Genomic DNA, 24,770 nt, shown 5'->3' on the forward strand with positions numbered 1-24,770 from the left:
TTAGCATTTTTATCCCAGGATTGTCATGTAATGAAGTCTCTGTCTTAGAGTGAAAGTACTATGCAATTATTATGAACACCTAGACTTAATGCTTTAGTGAATTATATTAAGTAGAATTTCCAGTGTGCCTCTTTGATTAAAGAAAAGTCAAAAATATTTTGACAGAAATAACAATGTCATCATGAACCCATCCAATTGATTTATCTAGAAAACATGGATGTCTTGTGGTGTGCATATGAGTGTAGAGATAAATAAGAGTGGACATTTGGGCTATCATAAAAAAAAAATAGTGTCTATGAATGTGTTATTTCAAATGTTATAATTTTCTTTAAGTTATATTGAATTTGATGTTCAATACAATATCAGATTTGCTAACATGTATCACAGGGCTTCTTTTGTTAAGAGAAACTGAATTAAATATAATGTTACTTAACAAAATAAACCAGAAACAAAATCTTGCTTTGTATTTACAGATAAGTTTTAATGGAATATTTCATGGTCTAACACAAATATCAGACCCAAATGACACTAATTCTTATACAGCCTTTGGCTTACCCTGTATAACAAAATCTGTTATTTAAAGTAGACTATAAAATAGCTTATGGTAAGTGAACTTCCAAAGACATAAAGAAAATCCTCCATAAATTTAAAAGCTTATCTCAAATTTAATTAGTATAAACTTAGGATGAATATATTATTGAATGTATTATTTTAGGTAGTTGGATTATATAATACTAGTTAGAGTGTGGAAATTATAAAAGAAATAGGTGTAGGTATTTTTTATTCTGTTCATAGTCAACATTAGTAAACAGACATAAGTGAATGTAAAATTACAGAATTTTGAAATTTTGGCAATCTCAAGCAAAGTTCCCTAAGTCAGCAACATTTTTTAACCCTTAGCATATTACAAGGTTCATATATTCCAAGGAGAAAGTACAAAATGTACAAATAAGATAACATTTATTTTACTACTGCTTAATTTTTAAAACTTCCATTTAGAAACTTAAAAGAAAAATGGGCATCCTTGAGGATATCTAAAATAAGTGAATGATGTATGCAATTTGAATTAAATATAGACAATAATGTGTTTGGAATAAAGGAATTTGTCTTGTAAATCTTTAATAAATTGTCAGTGGGTAAAAAGAAAGTTCCATCTTTCAATGTCTATTTTTAACTCTAATAAAATAAACTAAATGAATAGACAATTCAGTAATGTTCAACAGATAACTAAAATTCAAATTTTATTTTCCATATATATTGGGCAATTTTTTTTCCTAACAAGGCTTTACTGATAGATGAATTGCAAATGAAAACCCTGTAAGAATGTTTATAAGGGTTGTACATGACATATTTTAAGTGCCACTAAGTACACATTGAATACTTTGTGAGTATATAGGCATATCAACATGCAAGTGTCATGTACCCAATATTACAATATGCATTTTGTTTTTTGAAAACATTAATGATAACAGCAGATTCAATAACTGTGCAATATGCTTGATTTGTATGGATCTTCTTTATAGCACATAATTTTTATGCTGTCATAAATATACCCATCCAAAAGTTGTGAATTTCATATCATATAAATAGAACATTTTATTTTTGAAGCCACATCACTGGGGACACCTGCATTTATTAAATACAATTTTTAGAGATAAGTCTTTAAGTTATTTTTAACATGGCAGACTTGTTTCAATGTTGGTTGTATTTAAATATTTATGATAAAAATGGAGCTTTCTTGAGGGAATATTTTTTGGTTGAATGAAAAGCAAAACAACCAATTCACAAATACTGATGTGAACTGAATATGAAGAAAATGGGTTAGTAATCCCAAACTCATACATCCTTGGGTTACTACTTAATTGCATCATTGAATCTACAATAGGTACAACAGTTACAGTTAAAAAATTGTAAAGAGCTTAACATTTTATACATTTAAAAGGAGGAAGAGTACTAGTTTTGAAAAAATGTCTAAATTATTTTTCTACTTATGAGAGTCCTTCAGTACATTAGAAACACAGAGAAAAGCAAAAAGGATAAAGAGATAATTCAGTTTACATTTTATAGTTTTTTTCTAACCAACTGGTAAACACTGCTTTCAATCATCAAATATTTTATTGCATATAACTTTCACCATCAGCAAATTTAACGAGAAAAGTGACTACTAGTATCGTGTACAAAGAAAAGCATCTGAAGACAGAAAACATCTGAGGTTGACAGTACTGTGTGTAAGAGAAGTGTACTGTGGCGATGAGACCGCACTTGAAAGTCCGTGTAGGAATCACTGCTGTTCTGACCCTGGATGTAGGAAAAGTGCTTAAGTGCTGAGCCCTGGTAGATTTTTCTTTTGCCCCTGCAATCTTCAAATATCTTTTAACTTGTCTTCTTTTGAAATATACAGCATATTTCATAGAGGGGAAATAGTGGGTTTATTGTTTTTGTTTCTTTACATCTTTTTCACATTTGGGCCCATTCTCTTCCAAATAACCATACATTTCTTGTAACTAGCATATACCTATACTAGTATATGTATATATATATGTATATATACATGTATATAAATATATATACATATATACACATATATGGAAGAGATTATAAAGATAGGATCAAATAGTATTTATAACATAACCATATAACATAGAAACATCTTAGACTTCAAGCATATATTACAGATTCGGGGTCATAATTTGATTTTATTCTTGTATTCCTTTTTTTTCTAGAGGAAGATCTGCTTTTAAATGTTCATTTTAGAATAATTAATTACATAATTTGAAAATTTCATATGTCTGTGCACACAAAATAAAATGGACACTTGCGGCAATACTTTGCATTCATTATTTAGAGGTTATTTGTTAATATGGAGGCAATCTTAAATGCTTAAAATTTTGTCTTACATAGATAACACTGCTTGGGAAAATAAATTATATTTATAAAGTTTTACTTAAAAGTATAGTATTACTCACAAAGAAATTGCATTTTAAATTTAAATAAATAGATTGAACTACAAAGTGTTGCCATTTAAATTATTTTAATAAATCAACACAAAGATATTACATTGAAATATTAAATAGGCATGAGAAGATCTGTCCTTTTATAGTTGCAATATTTTGCCTACAGAAAAAGTTAATAATAGAAAAGGAAAACAAATGCAGATCCATACAACCTTGAATACACTAAAACAAGTTGGCTTTTGAGAATTCCCGGGTGTGGGGAGCAGACTGTTATGAGAGCCCCTAAAGAATGCTTCCTGGGATATCTTGTAAATCATCTTTTCTTCTATTTGTATTGAAGTGTCATAGCCCATGTTAAAAGTGAGAGGTAGAAGGGTTATCATAGGTATGCATGGCAGAGAACTTACCAGCTGTATTCAATAATGATTGCATTCAATATTGATAATGCTGATGAGTTTAGAACCCATTCTTATATTTTGTTCCCCTTAGATCAGTTTATAATCTTTTAACTTTCAATCCATTGCCTTTCAAAGGATATAAGTGCAAAGGGCATGTTTAGGGTAGAATAGGGAGAGAAAGGGAGAAATAAATTAAAAAAAAAAAAAAACAAAGATAAAAAAATTCTAATGAAATGTAGTGACTTTACCTGTTAAAGGTAACCTGTGTATTTGATTAAATAATTTGTACTTATAATAAGGGTGTCACAATTCATTAAACATACACACATTTCAAAGAAAGTTTAAAAATTCTAAATTGAATTAGATATAAATCAATTTTTTCCCTCTCCAGTAAGGCTAAAACTAAGCCAAATAATTTTATTGTGTCACGTTAATGATTAGGAAAAAACAAAACAAAACAACAACAACAACAAAAAGTAATGTTCCACTGAGGCAGTTATATTTTAAATTAATGATTTAGCATGTAGAAGGTGAAGATTAGCAACCTTTTGGATCTCCTGGAAAATTCTTTAAGTCCCTCTGCATTAGGTATCCAGCAATTGAATTGCAGATATTGCACTGAGTATATTTCAATATTGCCAGTGTATATTTCAAAAGAAATTCTATTATCTACACTAATATTTCCTCTTTCCCAATATTCAAAATGCATATTATAATTACATGGGTTTCAAACATCCATACACAGCAAGTACAAGATACTTACATGTACGTACACTGTAGTTACCTATATTTTGCATAGTTTTTAGTGTGTACTTTGTGCCACTTAAAAAAAGCATTACTCAATAATTGTTATTAGGTGTTTCATTTATTTCAGCTGTCATTGACAGATTTTTGTTTGTCCATTTTGTTTTGTATATTTATCACAGGTTACACTTGCAAAGGGGGGTAATATTGGGCATTTATAGAGGGCTCTGAGTAATTAGTAATATGACCAGGAAGTTGTAGTAAGATATGAAGTTTTCCATTTTCTCCACAGTTAAAAATCTAATGTGAAATTTCATATTTATCATTTATTAAATTATCCTTTAAGGCCAAAGAAAAAGGAAAAATGTTTTAAATGTTCCCCTTGGTAACACTTTGCAATAAGTGGCACTATATCACACGATAACTGCTATATTACATGGAAGAACCGTCACTGTCACAGCTGCTGTACATGTGCCTATATGGAATCTCAATGCTATTACAGTCATGAGTAAATAACTACACGTGAACTTGTCCTTTAGTTGAGATATTTATATATTTTTTACAAAAAATAAAAATAAATGAAGTGTTAGCTTCTTTGCCATATTTAGGAGGAAGTTTTCTTTCTCTGTTTTTTTATTTATTTATTTTAATTGTGGGGTTTCAATGAAAGATTAAGCTTCTTGAATCAATATGAGATCATCCAGTTTCTAGTTTAAATGCCAATATCATGTTCCTTAAACTGCTTCTTGAATTCTCTGTTAAAGAAAACAAGTTGAAGTCAATCATCAATCAATCAATGTCTTTCTCCTCTCACACACATGAACTTAAACACACCCACACATGCCTCAATACTCTGCTCATGCTCTCTGTCTTTGTTCTTGGACTCACAAACTTTTCTTTTTCTTCCTAATTTTGATAATTGTTCCATCTAGGACACTCAAAAATGGAAAAAAAGAAAAATACTGCTTATACTTTTTTGATGAAGGACAACCACTTTACATTGTAAACAGTACACTGGCAGAGAATAGCTACTTTGGGTAAAAAATAATGTTCATATCCTACTGGGGTGTGTGTGTGTGTGTGTGTGTGTGCGCACACACACACTCCTTCCACTGAGTTCCATAGCTACTATGCTCACTAAGCAGAGACAGAATTTGGCTCTGTGGGTATGAGTGTGCATATTTCATATGTTGCAATTAACATGGCTCCATTTAAAAATGTTATTTCATTTTATTTTAAATTTTATAGAAATAAGCAGCTGTTATATTTTATTTATTTTGTTTGGTGGAAATAAAATAATTTTTTAAATTAGGAAATATAATTCCTTTGCTATTTTTTTCAGTAACTAAAAACAATACTAATTCAAATCGATCTATTGAACTGGCAAAATGTTTGATTAAAACCCAGAAATCATAATATACCAGTTAGTTAGTTTCTTTTTAATACTTCTAATGATTTTTTACATTACTCTAAAGGATTAATTAATCAAAAATCTTTAAATGGATCCCTAATTTTACAGTGTTCTAAATAATGGGAACAATTTAGCAGTTGGAGCAAAGTAGAATATAGATGAAATGAAGAGAGATGTAAATACATCCATGAAGAGTAGCAATTTTGTAAGTGCATCCTGAAATTGGGCTTTAAATAGTAATTGATGATGCGGTTTATATAACTTCTGCAATAAGAACCTTTTCACTTTCTCTAACAGGATGAATTTTTCTTTGTGGAGTCTTTCTGAAAGTTATGCGTTGAAATAGATGAACAGTTTATAAACCTATTCTAGTTTCAATGTGTCTAGTAGCACCTACCGGATTCTCTCAAACTACCACACTATATTAACATATTATTGCATTTTTCCACAGATGGTATGAATTGAACTGTAAAAACAAGCATGCAATCACATCAATGCAGACTTATTTCCTTAAAATGTCATACTGTATATGATTTATTATGTTAACACTCAACCACATCATATTATTTATGTTCTGTATATTCTGAAAAAGTGCTGCTTGACTGACATCATCCTTTTTCTTTTGTAAGAAATCAACAAGATAAATGCTTCAACAATAAAAAAAAACAATTTAAAATTCAAACATCTTTAAAGAATTTAAACTTCTCTGATAAGTAATCTAAGATACAGCACCCTTGTGTTCCATTTGATATTAACACTTTATGTCGTACTTGAACATTCTCATTTCCCCCATATGAATTCCAAGATATTTTTAAAACCATAGGCCATCATGCTTTGACATCACAAGTATAACTTCCATATTATCATATTTGTTTTCTTCTTAAAGGTGCAATGCTTGTAAATGGGAAAATAATTTTTACCTAACTGGATTTTTAATCTTTAGCATATAACAAATGTAATGAGAACTAATCTAACAATATTGTTATTTACTTGAAGAAATAATATGACTTTAGATAACTCTGTGTCATATTTAAGAATACAGCATTTCTTAATGGTTAAATACACCAAAATTCAGAAATAATCCAGAGAAAGAGACTTTCACCTTCGAGGTAAAAGAATGGCAGAAATTCTCTATCACTCATTGTTTCATAAGTTTGTACCTCAAAATGCATAGACAGGAATTTAATATAAAGAATTAGTTCATTTATACAGAAAACATATCTTAAACACTTCTTTTTGGCAAACCAACATAGGCAAGCAGCTCTGGAACTGCCAAATGAAAATTTGTAAAATTTTAACAAACGAAGAGTTTATTTTTAGGTTATTCTATTGTGGTTGTAATTTAAAACCTGAGGCTGTGCACTGGTTGTTAGCTTAAAATTACCTTTCCTTATAACATTGTGCTTCCATTGTATAACAAATAAAAATTAACAAGAACTAGAAAAATTTGTTGTTGAACAGTGCTAGGACATACAGACAAAATACTAATACATGTTATCTACTTTAATATTGGTTTAAGTAATATCTAAAGGGATATAATGGGCATTAGAAAATGCTTACTTATGATTGAATTACCTACAGCCAAAAAGTTAAATATGTATCAAATAATGTGTAATTGGATTTATTATATGCACTATATACAGATACTAAAATGTTTCAAAATTGTGCCCTATGGATATTTCAATTTTGTTTAAGAAGGTGAGTTCTTGTGAAGCAAATAAATTACAGAATCAAATCAGAGCAATGAATGAAATCTTTGTGATTCCCAAAGCAGTAAAATGTTTGTAACAGTTTATTGGTAAACAGCTAAAGTAACCTAATGGTGGGAGCTATATAATTATATAAGATACCATGACATGATTACAATTCGTACACATGGCTCCTGTATCAAATGCTATATTTTAAAATAGCAAATTGATGCAGCTTTACCAGTATATATCACAAACAGTCCAGAGCTATACTATAGTGTTTTCCGTTTGTGTTTCCTAGGGCTTATATTTCTAAGCATGTCCTTGAAGAGAGACATGTAGAAAATATTGTCTGTAAACCTCTAATGTCTCATTAAACTTAAGCACATTAGCTCGTCATCTAATCCTGTTTCTTGTGAAAGCTGTCCGATGGCAAACTAAGTCCATGACTTAAAGAGGGTGAAAAATGAGGGGTTAAAACAAAAACAAAAATCTCTGCATACATTTTTCAATGCATAAAAACAACTCAATTATCATGATCCAAGGAAATGATTAACATTGTTAAGGCTGTATATTCAAGCACTGTATGTTAAGAGAGCAATGGTGTGGAATTTAGGCAGTAAGAAATGTCCTGCATTATGAATGGTACGGTAATTAAAGAAGGATGCTTTCGACAGCTGATTGCTGGTATGCACTGGCTACAGATAGCAGTACGGTATGGAAGTTAATAAAGGAAGCAGAAGATGGTAGAAATGAATTCTGAAAGATGATAGCCAGTTTTCTCCAACAGCCAGCCTTGGTAAGTAAAACTCGGAATCTTGGCCTGCATTTTAAATGAAATACTCTTTTTTCTCTTCAGCATTGACTTGGCTGCCTTCAGCATTGATAATGGCTGTGTCAGCATCTGGTGCATCTTCAGCTCCTTTAGCTTCATTTGTTAAATATGTTCCTGCGGGTATTGGAAGAAAAATGTGTTAGTTCTGTGAGACTGGTAAATAGCCAGCATTAAAGCCGCATTGATTTAGGAAGGAACTTATGCCAGATGTCTCACATGTTAGAAATTATTCTGAGGTGTAATAAACCACACAATTTACCCTTCTAAAGTTGCACACTTTCTTTCCGCCTTTCGGTAAACCTTGTAGAGGAAGCTGCGGCCAGGTTAACTACAGGTAACAGCCAAACTGGAGTGGGTAATGAATACTTTGATTTCTTTAATGATGGATACAGACCATGTGATCCATGCAGCTGTAGCAATCAGGGTCTTTTGTTAAGCAGTTGATAATGATCACATCAAATGTGTCACTATTCCTTTTGGTAACTCCATTTAAAAGTAAATTATATCAAGAGCTTGCTACCTAGCCCATTACAAAAAAGAAACACATATTATTCTCACTAATATGACCACATGTGTGTCCATAAATCTACAAACAAAAACAATAACCAAAAGCTTAATGTTATAGTTGAATTTCAGTTCTAGAAATAAATTATAAACTTGCTTCTGTTTTTGTTTTTCCAGCCATGATTTACTCTGTGATCTTTGGCTTTGGTTAAACATCATTTTGCTAAGCATACTTAATTTTATTTATTTAGTTTGCAAATATGGTTTTAGTATTTATTTTAGAGAGAAAAGAGAGAAGGAGAGAGAGGGAAAAAAAACATAGATGTGAGAAGGCAACATTGATCAGCTGCTTCCTGCACATGCCCTACTGGGATCTAGCCCACAACCGGGCATACCCTGATGGGGAATCGAACAGGTGACCTCTCCCTGCATGAGACAATGCTGAATGAACTGGGCCACACTGGCCAGGACTAAGCCAACTTAACTTCACAGCTAAGTAAAAGAATCGAGAATGCCCTGAAATAGTCTAGTCTAGTATTTAGATGTCTCTCTCTCTCTCTCTCTCTCTCTCTCTCTCTCTCTCTCTCTCTCTTTCTCTCTCTCTCTCTCTCACGCGCGCACACACACACACACACACACACACACACACACACATGTACAGTCATATATCATGGTAAAGCAATTATTTAGAATATTTGTGTCAACGTTAACAACGCTATTAAAAACAACCCACCTTTATGTCTTGCCAGATATCGACCAAGCAGAAATATAGAACACAGCGTGACAAATACAACTACAGCCACTATTCCTCCTATCAGAGCATGATCAGGACCAGCCTGGCCAGCCAGAGCATTGGGATCTAGCAAAGAGAAGAAAATATTGTGTAAGTTAGTGTTATTAGTCATACAGTACACATCTGCATTAGAATGAGCTATTAAAAATTACCACATTTCTATTAAAATAATGCTTCATTAACATGTAGTACACCAATCATCTAGTCAACAAATATGTACAGTGTATCTATAATGTACAACATACCTGGGGATACAACATTTCTCCCATCAACCACTGTTGCTTTTGAGTTTTCACTTTAAAGAGAAAATGGATAAATATACTCATGATTTTGCATAGTTTTATGCCTTTTGATCCTCCTCTTCTCCATCTAAAAATATCTATGTGCATATTTTTTGGTAATGTGAACACAGTTATACTATTTTTTAAATGAAATTATGTCATGGAAAAGGATGGAACTGGAGATGATAACCTGGAATTTATCTTTATATAAATGTTATTTAAAGCTATGAAAGTTGATAAACTTCTTAGAAGAGTGAGTCTAGATAAAAGAAAAGGTCTAAAAACTGAGCCCTGAAAAAATCCCATATTTAAAAGCCCGAAAGAGGAAGTGCTTCCAGCAGAGCAGACTGAGAGGAGATAGTGGGGCAGCAGAAAGGATCCTGGAGAGTATGCTGTAGAGGAGGGTGCTACTGATTGTGTTAGTATTATTGACAGAAGGAGGTGAATGAATACTCAGCATGGAGGATGTAATGCATGTTGGACTTGTAGTTATAGAGGAGGTGACTGGAAAGATACAGATTAATGTTATGCTTTTATATTCTGCCTTTAGAAAGATATTACAGGAAAGAAATGAGCACAGGAAACTGTCCAGTTTTCAAACAGAGATTTAAGAGATCAAAAGAAAGCCCAATCATTGTGATATTGAAAGTCTGAGAAATCTGTTTATAGAAGTCACACAGTAAGGAATAAAAAGAAGTGAAGTTTTGGGCAACAAAATCTGCCAAGGCTCAGCACCTAAAGCAAGGACCAATTTGAAAGTATGGCCTATCCTTCCAAGTCAGCTGTTGCAGATAACACCATAGTGGCTGCTTATAGTCTAAAGAGGGGTTTAGAGGGGGAAGATATAAAGAAATAAGTTAGGCTTGACAACTATACCTTTAAATCTCAGAGGGAAGTTGAGGATGAGAGGTTGGAGGGGGAAGAAATTAACCATATAATTATATGCATATATGCATAACCCATGGACACAGACAATAGTGTGATGAAGGTCTATGGGTAGGGGGGAGCGGGATGCAGGGGATCAATGGGGAAAAGAAGAGTACATCTGTAATACTTTCAACAATAGGATAATTCTTTAAAGGCATTACCAATGGGCAAAGATTGTTCTGTGTTGTTGTTTTTCTACCATAGAAATATAATCATAGACCTAAAAAATTATCTTGGAGGGTGGTTAAAGGCACACAAATATGGTACTTTGATTAGAAGTCTACTGTGGTTTTAATAGAACTACTGTGCCCCAAAACATATGTCTAGATAGAAAAAAAAAAAGTCTGACTTTTTGAAACTTAATTCTTTGGACTCCCAAATTTTAAAGGAAGCAAGAGGTAGACTAAAAGCTATTTAGACTCCATAAAGGTCAGATGCTGAAACACTCACTTCACATGAGGTCAAGGAGAATGATGATCGGGTTGAATTTTCCATAGGATAGAATTGTGGGAAGTAAAAAAAGAATGAACAGAAGAGAATCCAGTTTCTCCAATGAACTATAATTTTTGCCAAGGCAGAGTGATCTTTTAATGCCAGTCTGGCATGTTTCCATAATTGCTATGGATCAGTAACTACTCAGTGTTTACCATTCTTCCTCTATATTAAGAAGTTCTTCAAAGAACTTACATGCATATATGCATTGCCCACGGGTGGTGAAAGCCTGGGTGGGCTGGAACTCGGTGGAGGAGGGCAATGAGGGGGAAAGGGGAGGGGGGGTCATATGTAATACTCTCAACTACAAAGATTTTTACAAAGCACTCCCACCCCTCCTGACTCAGTTCTAACACTGTGTTTTGTATATGATTGGAGAGGAGCATTAGTCTTTTCGATCATTTGTTCCTTAGCTAATGCACGCAGATATGATGAAGACCATTGAGCATATCAGTGATCTTTATCTTTGAGTTGGTTATACTGGCTTGTCTATTTGGATGGGGAATGACAGTGGTTTGTGTGAGGGAACCAACATGAACAAATATTTGGTGATCAGAAGGGTATATTGGAGCAGAGATTTCTAGCTGATAACAAACTCGTTTCCTATTCTTTCAGTTCACAGATCTAAACATTTCCAATCTCTCTTACAATTGAATGTAACCATGTGATTTGTGTTCTAGGCAATTGAATGAAGGCCCACACATGTAATCCTGCTGAGCAATCTCGGGAGATACAAGCTGAGAAAGACAAGTATCACATGGTCTCACTTATATGTGAAATCTAATGAACAAAATAAACAGATGCACAAAATAGACCCAAAGGTATAGAATGACATGGAAGAGAAGGTGGAGGTGGGAGCATGGGGAGTGATTAACTCGGGAACATTCGTATATACACACAAGCAATAGAGTGGTGAAGGCCTGGGAAGGAGGGGTTCCCCAGGTCAATGGGAAAATAAACAAAGAAACAAGCGAATGAGATATCTGTAATACTTTCAACAAGAAAGAAAAGAAAAAATAAAATAAATAAGAGAGCCACAAGAATAAGGTAATGGGTCAATAAATCTCCACCTGGAAGAAATTACCCAACTAAGAATATATGAATTGAAATACTTTAAAAGAATGGGGCGGGGTGTTACTAAAAAACAATGAGCTTAATTGGTTAATCTGTTATAGGAGCTGAAATATGGTGGCAACCATACTTTGGTAAAAACTGCTGTTTGAATTTTAGCTTTGCTATCTGACTTCGGCCTTTGATTACTTGCTGAGGAGTGGGAAATTACTGACCTTGCCTGGAGGGTAGAAAGTTACTCATCCCTCCCCCTCCTGGACCTGAAGGCCAAATCAACAGTCTGGGTTAGTCAAGGCTAAAAGAACAGAACGAACCAAGAAGGGAGATTAGGCCATCTGGCCGATACATACAACCGCAAGGTTAAGCAATATAGAAACCAGTCAGCTCCAGCCCCGTGGACCTCCACCCCCCTTTTTTTGAAATGTATAAAAAGCTGGATTTGTAACTGCTGGCTGCTGTCTCTGCCTGCTCCATCCTGGCGGCGGCAGCCCAGATTCGAATCTGTAATAAAATTTGTTATTTTACTCCGCAATTGGCTATTTGGAGTTGTTTCCTGGGTAGGGGTCTCTGCCTCTTGGGTGGTCTCTTCTCCATTCAACAGGAGCTATTGTTAATTTAGCTTTCTATTATATATTTATTGAATTTTTTAAAATTTCTGGCATTGGCTGTAAATCTAAAAACAACCAAACAGGCGAGAGGGGCCAAACATAAACCTGCCTTGCCTCTAAATTACCTGTTTGTATTCCTTGCTTAGATACTTTAGAATCACTTTCAAAATCCACCTCTTGCTCAGGTCCCCAAATACAGACAGTCAAAATTCATATCCATTTTATTTCCTGAATATATCTCAGAACTAAACATTCTTTTGGGAAACTGAGAAATCAGATTAGTTTATTTGCTCTGGTTCATGAAATTTTTTTCTACTCCACATTTGATGAATAATTATTCTTTTAATTTCTTCCTTGGAATTCAATTTGTGCACTGGTAGAAACTCCATATTTTATGTTGTGTATATATCATTCCCTCCATCCTATTTTAAAATGATTTTATTAATTTACATTTTGATTTAGTTATATTTTCCATGTTTATCCAACTTTTAGTTTATTTCATTTTCTGCCATTTCTCATTCCTTCCAAAAGGTCTTTATCAATTGTGACTTTGGTTTAACTCTGCTCTCTATTTAACCCATTCTGTGCTTAGTAGATGTTTTTTAATTTTTTTATAATACTGACAATAAAAAGTTCTTATTTTCTTCACTTAGTATAATAATTATTTTTAGACATCTTGCAAAATGTTTTTACTTTGTATGCATACATTATTTTTATTTTATTATTTTTTTCCATTGGGTGCAATTAAAAAAAATAAATCCCTTTATTTCCTTATATTAATTCATATTGTTGAGATATTTTGAAGACCAATTCTCTGATTTTATGCTGGTGTTTATTCCTATCAGCTGTAAAGTTACAGATCAATTCACCAGCAGAAAGTATCTTTAGATCATATGACATCTGTAAAGTGATTCGACTAGGGAAAGAACCTTTGGATGTAAATCATTATTGGTGAGAGATTTCATTGATTCATTTCATACACTTTTGCCTATGATCTTCACTTGCACAGTAGTCACAGCTAATTTAGGTCTTTGCCTCCTTTTTGTACATTAAGACATTTTGATCTGGCAGAATGAGTTTTAGATTAATTAACTTGATTTTTAATAGATACACTTATAGATATATTAGTTTTTCTAGTATACATTTATTATGACCTTTAGAGAAAATAATGTATAAACACATATTATTTTACTTTACCCATAATGTTCTACACATACTCTCATACTAAATGAAGAAAACACTTTAAATTTTAGTCTTCATTTGATAACAAAATAAGTCCACATTTAGCCCTAGGATTTTAAAGATTTCAAAGATAATATCAATATAAAGAATGCTACTTTGTATGTTTACTTACAAATGTATTTCTTAAAAAAACTGACCTTGTTGGTTATGCTTTTTATCACCTCCCCATAACTGTTAGAACTAAGTCCATCCTTAATTCCTATTCCTTTTTGTTTTCTTTAATTTTTTTTTGAAGTGTTAGATGTGTCTCCTTTTTTCCTCCTTGAACTCTCCCCAGCCACCCCCAACTGTCTGTGTCCATTGGTTATGCTTATATGTATGTATACAAGTCCCTTGGTTGATTTCTTAAACCCATCCCCTCCTCAATACTCCCCTGCCTTCCCCTCCAAGGTTTGAGCGTCTGTTTGATGTTTCTATGTATCTGGATCTATTATTGTTCATCAGTTTATGTTATGCATTATAGTCCACAAATGAGTGAGATCATGTGTTACTTATCCTTCTCTGACTGGCCTAATTCTTTTAGCATAATGCTCTCCAGGTCCATCCATGCTGTTGCAAATTATAAGGGTTATTTCTTTTTTACAGCATCATAGTATTGTATTGTGTAGATATACCACTGTTTTCTAACCCACTAATCTGCTGATGGACACTTAGGCTGTTTCCAAATATTATATATTGTACTGTGCTACTATGAACATAGGGGTACATATATCTTTCTGATTGGTGTTCCTGTTTTTTTGGGATACATTCCTAGAAGTGGGATTACTGGGTCAAATGAGAGTTCCAGTTTTAGTTTTTTGAGGAAATTCCAAACTGTTTTTCACAGTGGCTGAACGAATCTGCATTTTCACCAGCAGTGCATGATCGTTCCTTTTGTCCACATCCTTGCCAGCACTTGTTCTTTGTTGATTTGTTGATAGCCATTCTGACAGGTGTGAGATGATACCTCATTGTCATGTTAATTTGCATCTGTCAGATGATTAGTGAGTTTGAGAATGTTTTCATATGTCTCTTGGACTTCATAATGTACCCTATAAAAAAAGTGTCTATGTAGGTTCTTTGTCCATTTTTTTTTTTTGATTGATTATCTTCCTTTTGTTAAATTTTATAAATTCCCTATACATTTTGGAGATTAAACCCTTATAGAAGATAAAACTGGCAAATATGTTTTCCCATCTTCTTTCTTGTTGTTTTGTTGATGGTTTCCTTTGCTGTGCGGAAGTTCTTTATTTTGGTAATAGAGGCTCCGTGCATGAAATTTGTGCATGGGAATGAGGGGTGTTCCTCAGCCCAGCCTGCATCCTTTCCAATCTGGGACTCCTCTCACAATCTAGAACTTCTGGCTTCCAAATGCTTGCCTGCCTGCCTTCCTGATTTCCCCTAACCACTTCTGCTGGCTAGCCTGATCACCCCCTAACCATTCCCCTGCCAGCCTGATTGATGCCTAACTGCTCCCCTGCCAGCCTTTTTGCCCCTAACTGCCCTTCCCTTACAGGTCTGTTCACCCTGAAGTGCCTTCCCCTGCTGGTCTGATCACCCCCAACTCCCCTCTCTTGCCTGTCTGGTCTCTCCCAACTGTCCTCCCCTACTGGCCATCTTGGAGTGGCCATCTTGTGTCCACATGGGGGCAGCCATCTTTGTGTGGGAGTGATGGTCAATCTGCATATCACTCTTTTATTAGATAAGATAGAGGCCTAGTGCATGGGAGGGGGCCAGCTTGTTTGCCCTGAAGGGTGTCTCAGATCAGGGTGGGGATTTCTTGGGGGATGGGACAGCCTAGGTAAGGGGCCTGTGGTGGTTTGCAGGCCAGCCATGACCCCAGCTACTCAAGCAGAGGCCCTGGTATCTGGAATTTATTTACCTTCTACAATTGAAACTTTGTAGCCTGGAGCAGAGCCAAGCCTTCTGCTTGCTCTGTTGTGGCAACCATTTCTGTTGGGATTTATTTATCTTCTTCTTTTTTTAATATATATTTTATTGAGTTTTTACAGAGAGGAAGAGAGAGGGATAGAAAGCTAGAAAGATCGATGAGAGAGAAACATTGATCAGCTTCCTCTTGCACATCCCTTACTAGGGATGTGACCGCAACCACGGTACATGCCCTTGACTGGAATCAAACCTGGGACCTCTCAGTCTGCAGGCGAAGGCTCTATTCACTGAGCAAAACCGGTTTGGGTTATTTATCTTCTATAATTGAAACTTTGTATCCTTAAGCGGAGGCCAAGCCAGGCCAGGGCTGCAGAAGCTTGGCTTCCTCCATCTCATGGGGCAACCCTAGCCTCCTGCTCTCTCCAGCTCTGGGGCTGCTACCATTTTTGTTGGGATTTATTTATCTTCTAGAATTGAAACTGTAGCTTTAAGTGGAGGCCTGGGCCATCCAGGGTGTGCGGAAAACTTGGCTTCCTCCATCGTCTGGGAAACCCTAACCTCCCTCTTGATCTTTATGGCCACAGCCATCTTAGTTGGGTTAATTTGCATACTCGCTCCTGATTGGTGGTGGGCATGGCTGTTGGGTGTGGCTAGTGGGTGTAGCAGTGTGATGGCCAATTTGCATATTGCTCTTTTATTAGATAGTATAATCCCATTTGTTAATTTTCTCCTTAGTTTCCATTTCCCTAGGAGCTTTATCAGTAAAGATATTGCTACCATATATGTCTGATACTTTTCTGTCTATGTATTCTTCTAAGACTTTATAGTTTGCTATCTTATGTTTATCTATTTTGAGTTTATTTTTGTGAATGGTTTAAGTTGGTAGCCTAGTTCCATTTTTTTTTTTTAACATGAATATTTCCTATTTTCCCAACATCATTTATTGAAGAAATTATCTTGACTGGATTGTATGATCTTGCCTCCTTTGTTAAATATTAATTGAGCATAATGGCTGGGCAGATTTCTGGGTTCTCTGTTCTATCCCATTGGTCTATTTGTCTGTTCTTATACCAGTACAAGGCAGTTCTGAAAACAGTGGCTTTGCAAATAGTGTGAAGGTATTATAATCCTTCCAACTTTGTTCTTATTTCTCAGGATTGTTGGGGCTCTTTGGGGTCTTTTTTTATTCCATATGAATGTTTGGAGAGTTTGTTTTGTTTTGTAAAATATGCTGTTGGTATTTTAATGGGAATTTCATTGAATCTATAGATTACTTTGGGTAATATGGACATTTTAATAATGTTAATTCTACCAATCGAAGAACATGGTGGTATATTTTTCCATTTGTTTATGTCTTCTTCTGTCTCTTTTTTTCAATATCCTATTGTTTTCTAAATACAGGTATTTTACCTCCTTAGTTAAGTTTATTTCTACGTATCTTATGTTTTTGTTGCAATCATAAATTGAATTTTTTTTTTTTTTAGTTTCTCTTTCTGTGAGTTCATCATTGATGTACTAGAGACCTGGTGCATGGATCTGTGCACTGGGGTCCCTCAGCCTGGCCTGCAGGGATTGGGCCAAGGCAAGCAGTCCAACATCCCCTGAGGGGTCACGGAGTGTGAGAGGGCACTTTACAAAGTTGCTGTCAGTTGGCAGCTCCTGCACTGAATCTCTGCCCCCCTGGAAGTCAGTGAGTGTCATAGCTACTGGCTGGTTGGCTGGTCAGCCAGTTGGCCAGTCTCTTAGGCATATATATATATATATATATATATATATATATATATAGAGAGAGAGAGAGAGAGAGAGAGAGAGAGAGAGAGAGAGAGCCATGAATTTCTGGATGTCAATTTTGTGTCTTGCTACATTGCCAAATTCATTTATTAAGACTAGTAGTTTTTTGATGGAGTATTTATGGTTTTCTTTGTATAGTATCATGTCATCTGTTAATAGTGACAGTTTTACTTCTCTTTTTTCAATTTGGATGCCTTTTATTTCTTCTTCTTGTCTGATTGTTATAGTAGTATGTCAAACAGGAGTGGTAAAAGTGGGCACCCCTGTCTTGTTTCTGTTCTTAGTGGAAATGGTTTTAATTTTTGCCCATTGAGTATGATGTTGGTTGTAGTTTGTCAAATAAGGCTTTTATTATGTTGAGGTATTATCCTTCTATTCCCACTTTGCTGAGAGTTTTTATCAGGTAATGGTGTTGTATTTTGTCTAATTCCTTTCTGCATAAATTTATATGATTGTGTGATTTTTGTCTTTCAATTTGCTTATGGATTTCTTTTAGTGAATCACCTGTAACTGAGTTGTGCCTTGCATTAGATGCTGTACTGCTTTATACTGCTAGTCTCTGTCTACTCACACACCAGTGCTTCTTAGCAGTTGAGATGTAATAATTGATGTCAAGAACATCAGATGAAATTAATCTTGGAATGAAACTAGGTTGTGTGTTATTTATACAAATAAAAGAAAAGTAGTAGCATGAAGCAGAAAAGTAGCTGAAAGCTTTTCAAGTGGAAGAAATTGCTCACAAAACTTTGGGTTTACAAATTATTTATACCAAACATTAAACCACTTATTGTTATTAGTTTGATTTTTGGCCAGGATTCTTAGCCTTCTCATCTTTATAATGTGAATACTTTTATTTCCAGGATAGTCAAAGACAACATGCATAACTGTACATAAAGGGCTTAGAAGAATGTTCCACATGTGTAATGTAAGCATTATCTAAATGTTAGTTATATGGGGATGGGAAAAGTGGCAAGTATAAACTTCTGAGTAGAGAAATATTGTTTTCTTTTCTTTATGGATTAAGATATTACATATGTGTCCTTATCTCCCCATTGCCCTCCACCACACTCTTGCATTCACCCCCTAGTGTCTATGTCCATTGGTTATGCCTATATGCATGCATACAAGTCCTTTGATTGATCTATCCTCCTCACCCCCACCCTCCCCTGCCTTCCCTCTGAGTTTTGATGGTCTGAGTGATGCTCCTCTGTCTATGGATCTGTTTTTGTTCATCAGTTTATATTGTTCATTATATTTCATAAATAAGTGAGATCATGTGATACTTATCTTCCTCTGACTGGCTTATTTCACTTAGTATAATGTTCTCCAGTTCCATCCATGCTGTTACAAATTGGAGGAGTCCCTTCCTTTTTAAAGCAGCTTAGTATTCCATTGTGCAGATGCACCACAGGTTTACTCCACTCATCTGCTGATGGGTACTTAGGCTGTTTCCAAATCTTAGCTATGGTAAGTTGTGATGCTATGAACATATGGATGCATATATACTTTCTGATTGGTGTTCCTGTTTTCTTCAGATGCATTTCTAGAAGTGGGATCCCTGGGTCAAAAGGAAATTCCATTTTTACATTTTTGAGGAAACTACATACTGTTTTTCCACAGTGGCTGCACCAGTCTGCTTCCCCATCAGCAGTATAGGAGTTTCCTTTTTCTCTGCATCCTCACCAGCACTTGTCCTTTTTGATTTGTTGATAACCATTCTGACAGGTGTGAGATGGTATCTCATTGTCATTTTGATTTGCATATCTCAGATGATTAGTGACTTTGAGCATGTTTTCATATGGCTCTTGGCCTTCCTTATGTCCTCTTTGGAAAAGTATCTATTTAAGTCTATTGCCCATTTTTTGATTGGGTTGTTTATCTTCTTTTTGTTAAGTTGTATGAGCTCCCTGTAAATGTTGGAGATTAAACCCTTATTGAGATAACATTGACAAATATCCCAGGCAGTGGGCTTTCTTGTTGTTTTGTGGATGGTTTCTTTTGCTGTGCAGAAGCTTTTTCTTTTATCAGGATTTTATGTGGTTACTGTGGATCATTCTAAGTGTCTGAATATTTGAGAGATGGAGGGCAATATCAATAGAGAAAGATTTCTATAGCATGAAATTGGACAAAATGAATGTGGTCAGAATCTGATAAATGAAGATTAAATGAGAGAATAATTTATTGATATTTAATCTGTGCCAAGATTCTGTATTATAAATGGCTTATTTTATTCAATGTCTGCAAAATGTGTTGACTCAGAAAATCGTAGCTATTATTAATATAAAGATTGATAAACTGTGGGACAGCTTGCCTAAGCAAGTTACTGGAATAATTTTTGAGCAGTTTTAAAAATAATTATGAAAGTCAGTTTTTAGGCTGTGTCAGATAACTCCTATTTGGAGAATAGCAGTTTGTGGAGGTAATTTCTATTGCCTCCTCACTTAATTATATTATCTTTTCTTCCATTAAAGAGAGGGATTCAATCCCCATTTTTGCTAAATGATCCATGTAGTGTTGTTTCTTCATCCTATAATAATTTATTTTTCCATCCATATATGCAAAGTCCAAACAACAGTGACCAGTCTCTCCATGTAAATTAGCCCTGAAGTTCTTTATTTTTCCTCTTGAATTAATTGACTTGCTTTAGTTTGTTTTCACCCAAATATAAGTACAGTGGTGCCTCACACAACGAACTTAATTCTTTCCAGGAGCAAGTTTGTTATGCGAAAAGTTCGTTATGTGAAACGTGTTTTCCCATAACAATACATGTTAAAAAAAATAATTCGTTCTGTAGCATAAAATATGCTAAGATGACATAAAAAAAGATAAATTTTTTGTTATTATTTTTATTTAGATACATCTAACAACATAATTTTTTTTAAAAAAAAAACACACATTTTTTTAATTTTAAGACAGACTAAGTAGAGTCTACCGAATCTTGCACATCTTCATCCATTTTCTGCTTTTTGGCCGATGGTTTCATGAAAAACCTGTCCAAAGTCGTTTGTTTTTCTCTTTTCTCCAACATCTGCCGGAAATAACGGACAAGAGTATTGGAGTAAAGATCGTTGATCCTGTTTGCTTCAGCTGAATCCGGATAGTGGGCATTGGTAAACTCCAGAACTGCTTTCCATTTGACCAGGATGTTCTTGATGTCAGCAGTTGGGATTGGTTGATTGTTTGATTGTTGCTCCTCGTTATCAGATGACACTTCCCTTTGAGCATTGTCCTGTTGCTGGACCAGAAGTGCTTGGAGCTCTTCAGTTGTCAGCTCTTCTTCGTGTTCCTCAATAAGCTCCTCTACATCCTCTTCCTCTACCTCTAATTCCAACCTTTGGGCCACTGTGATGATGTCCTTCACCACTTCTGTGTCATCAACTACTGCTTCTTCCTGGGTCCACGAAGGCACAAGCATCTTCCAAGCAGAAATGAGGGTCCTTTGTGACACTTCTTCCCAGGCCTTCTGTATAAGTTGTATTGCCATAAGGACATCAAATTTCTCCTTCCAAAACTTTCGGACAGTCATATTGTCTCCACCAAACTCGCATTCTTCAAACACCTTATTAAAGAGGGCTCTAGTGTAGAGTTTTTTAAAGTTCGCAATAACTTGCTGATCCATTGGCTGAAGAATGGATGTGGTGTTTGGTGGCAAATACTGCACCTTGATAAAAGGATAATTTTCCTGCAATATTTCCTCTAGGTCTTTTGGGTGAGAAGGGGCATTGTCAAGTATCAGAAGGGCTTTGAGCGGCAGTTCTTTTTCCAGCAAGAATTTCTTCATGGCAGGAGCAAAGGTTTCCAGAATCCATTCGTTGAAGATAACTTGGGTCACCCAGGCTTTTTGATTGGACTTCCAATGGACGGGCAGTTTGGACTTAATAACGTTATTTTTCTTGAAAATTCTTGGATTTTCAGAGTGATAAACCAATAGAGGTTTGATCTTGAGGTCTCCGCTGGCATTAGACGAAAACATAAGGGTAAGTCTGTCCTTCATGGCTTTGTGTCCTGGCAATTTCTTCTCCTCTTTTGTAATGAAGGTTCTGCTCGGCATTCTTTTCCAGAAAAGACCCGTTTCATCGGCATTGAACACTTGTTGTGGGCAGTATCCTTCATCCTTAATACATTTTTGAAAGTTAATAGAGAACTTTTCTGCTTCTTTCTTGTCAGCACTGCCAGCCTCACCATGCATAGTAACGCTGTGGATTCCACACCTTTTCTTAAATCTAAAAAACCACCCCCTGCTGGCTTTGAATTCTTCTTCATTATCTTGATTGCTGCTACTTCCAGGGACGTTTTTCTTTAGATCGTCATAAATTCTCTTGGCTTTGTGACAGATAATATCTTGGGTTGTTACATCACCTTTCACCTGCCTGTCCTTAATCCAAATCGCTAATAGCCTCTCCATTTCCTCGCGGATTGAAGACCTATGTTTTTCATGAAATAGTTTTGATACTCCTTTGGCTACTTTGGCTGATTTGATTGCTCCTTATTTGTCAAAATGGTGAAAATGGTGGTCTTGCTGAGGCCAAACTCTTTGACGAGGTCACACTGTTTTACCCCACATTCACTCCTTCTAATTATTTCCTGTTTCATTTCAACAGAAATCACCTTCCTGCTTTTTTTAGAAGCCATGATATAAAAAAAATATTGAGTTTAACTTAAAAGGACGACTGCCATGATACGTGCGTGATTTAATTTGTAATGAAGAACGATTGCCGCGATACGTGCTTAAGTTAAGCGCAGTGACTAACAACTGCCTGCAGGGCCTGCGCTGAAGGATGCAATACATCGGCAGCGATCGTGGAAGCTCGGGCGAAGCGGTTGTGGAAGCTCGGGCGACTTCGTTGTGTGAAACGAAGTTCGTTGTATGAATCATGAAATGAAGTTCGTTGTGTGCAGCGTTCGCTGTGCGAGGCGTTCTTTATGCGAGGCACCACTGTATTCTTGAAAATAAAGTTGAATCTTACACTTGCAATATAGCTGCAACAACATTTTCATACAGTTCTTAGGTCCCCCCAAAAAATCAAGCAAGTGAATGGATATTATTGAATTCTAATACTGAATTCCAGAAAGAACTTAGGTCTTTAAAGATTGCAATTTGCTGTGCTGAATCCTGAATTGCTACTCCTTCGTAGTATTAAATGATTTGTTCAAATATAATAACACTACTACTATGTAAATATTTTAGCAAATTTTTTAAGTAAAATGACTCATGCAGATATGTTCTTAATGCTTCAGATAATTTGATTCTAACATTAAATTTGATTTTTTTCTATGTACTTTCCCCTCTTTAACTAGAATAATACCTCAGCAAGAAGGTCACTATTATAAACCATTAAATTTAGTTATACATAATTTATAGAGGGAAAGTATACTGTCCTTTAGCTGTATATGCCATTAACAAAGTCCCTGGAGAGAACTATATCACTATATTTACTCAGGGGTCATCTGTTATCATCTAATTTTATGTACAATTATTGTCTCTGACAAAAATATTTAAGAATAATTTCTATAGTATAGAAGACATGAAAATATATTGTTCTTTGTATGTATGATTTCCACAAAATTTAAACTATAAAATAATGAGTATATGATGGGAAGGGGGTCGAGGGGAGGTAGAAAAAGGTAAAAGGGGAATAAATTATAATGGAAGGAGACTTGACTTGGGGTGGTGAACAAACAATACATTATGCAGATGAGATATCATAGAATTATACACCTGAAACCTATATAATTTTATTAACCAATGTCACCCTAATAAGTCCAATCTAGACTTTTTTTTAAAAAAAGAAAAAGTGCATAGGGACTCTCTATGAGCTCTAAATTAAGTCTATGTAATACAACGGGTTTACAATAATAGGAAGAGAAATCTCAGCAACCACAACACTTAGCCTTTCCACTAAATATATATATTGTGTGTATATATATATATATATATATATATATATATATATTTACTGCACCATAAATTTGTTTCCATGTCAAGCTGATAAACAACAAATGCCATTACAACTCTCTATGTACTTAGTATAATATAGCACACATATTTCCTATTCAGAAAGATTTTGACAATAAGCATAAAATCATTGTTGTTTTTATTTGTTTTGTTTCCAGGTTGTTTAGGTTAAAGATTTAATCAATTTATAAAATTATTTAGCAAGTGGAATGTGATTATCAGAGCTACAAAAGTGAAGTGTTGCTGCATCTTACACTAATTTCATTAACTTCCCTCCAGCTTCTTTCTTCTGAGAGCTGTCCGTCTTAAGCTATGTTTGTCATTTTTTATGACTCATTTTCTCTAACTATATAAAATTGATAATATTAACTTGTGTCATAAATAGTTAATAATGTACTGGGCCCAAATAAAATATAGACTTGAATAAGATACTCGTTCCTTGAGAATAAAAGTCTAAGTAGAAATGTTCTCTGATAAGGTATTCTTATTTTGGGGTAAAATAGGTTCTAGAATTATTCCCGTCATTTCCCTGGTCTATCTCTACTGAACTCAGAATTGTAGTTTCTTGAGTACTTCCAATGGGGAAATTTCTCAGTTCTGAAGAATTTGAACAATTCAGAGAGCGCTCTCTACCAGGAGAACAGTGTAGCTATTAGGGTTAAGGGCTCTTCACATAATGTTTCACCTCCTTTAACACTGACATCCAAATTGGGGTGGGGGAGCTTGCCAGGAGAAAAGGGAAAGAAATGAAGTTTTTAAGGTTACTTACACAATCAAAGGAAGACCAGTGTGAATTTTTGGTAAATAACTCTAAAATGTTATTTACTGCTTGAAAATTTCAGCTAAATTTTCCATTAGGCATGTGCCACAGAGTATAATTGTCCTGCATTGAACAGTAGTCTCTCTAAGATCAGAAAAGATCTGAAATAACATGACACTCAAAACTATTATATAAGACCCATGTACTAGTTTTAGTTTGTCCTCCTCTATTTCACTTGTCTCCATCTATTATATATATATATATATATACATATATATATATACATACATATATATATATATATATATATATATATATATATATATATCTTCTCTGCCATCCTCAGTGAGTTATTGTTGAAATCAGTTTATATGGAATCTGTGCATATTCATCACATCCAATAGGTGCTTAATAAATGTAATGTGAATCAAATAATGAGATTTATA

The 24,770-nt window shown here is 34.7% G+C and overlaps 1 protein-coding gene across 2 annotated transcripts in view; it reads right to left on the reverse strand.

The window, feature by feature from the left end:
* Nucleotides 1–523: 523 nt before the first annotated feature.
* Nucleotides 524–24,770, reverse strand: part of CADM2 (cell adhesion molecule 2) — a 1,134,397-nt gene continuing 1,110,150 nt past the window's right edge. For both annotated transcript variants that reach the window (XM_084871928.1, XM_084871927.1), the window contains 2 exons: nucleotides 9,268–9,393; nucleotides 524–8,144 (listed from right to left, as the gene is read on the reverse strand). In XM_084871928.1, the coding sequence (XP_084728054.1) occupies nucleotides 8,026–8,144; nucleotides 9,268–9,393 (245 nt within the window). In that variant the 3' untranslated portion in view covers nucleotides 524–8,025. The remainder of the gene's footprint in view (nucleotides 8,145–9,267; nucleotides 9,394–24,770) is intronic.

The sequence above is a fragment of the Pipistrellus hanaki genome, assembly GCF_964339955.1.
Source record: "Pipistrellus hanaki genome assembly, chromosome: 2".
NCBI lineage: Eukaryota > Metazoa > Chordata > Mammalia > Chiroptera > Vespertilionidae > Pipistrellus > Pipistrellus hanaki.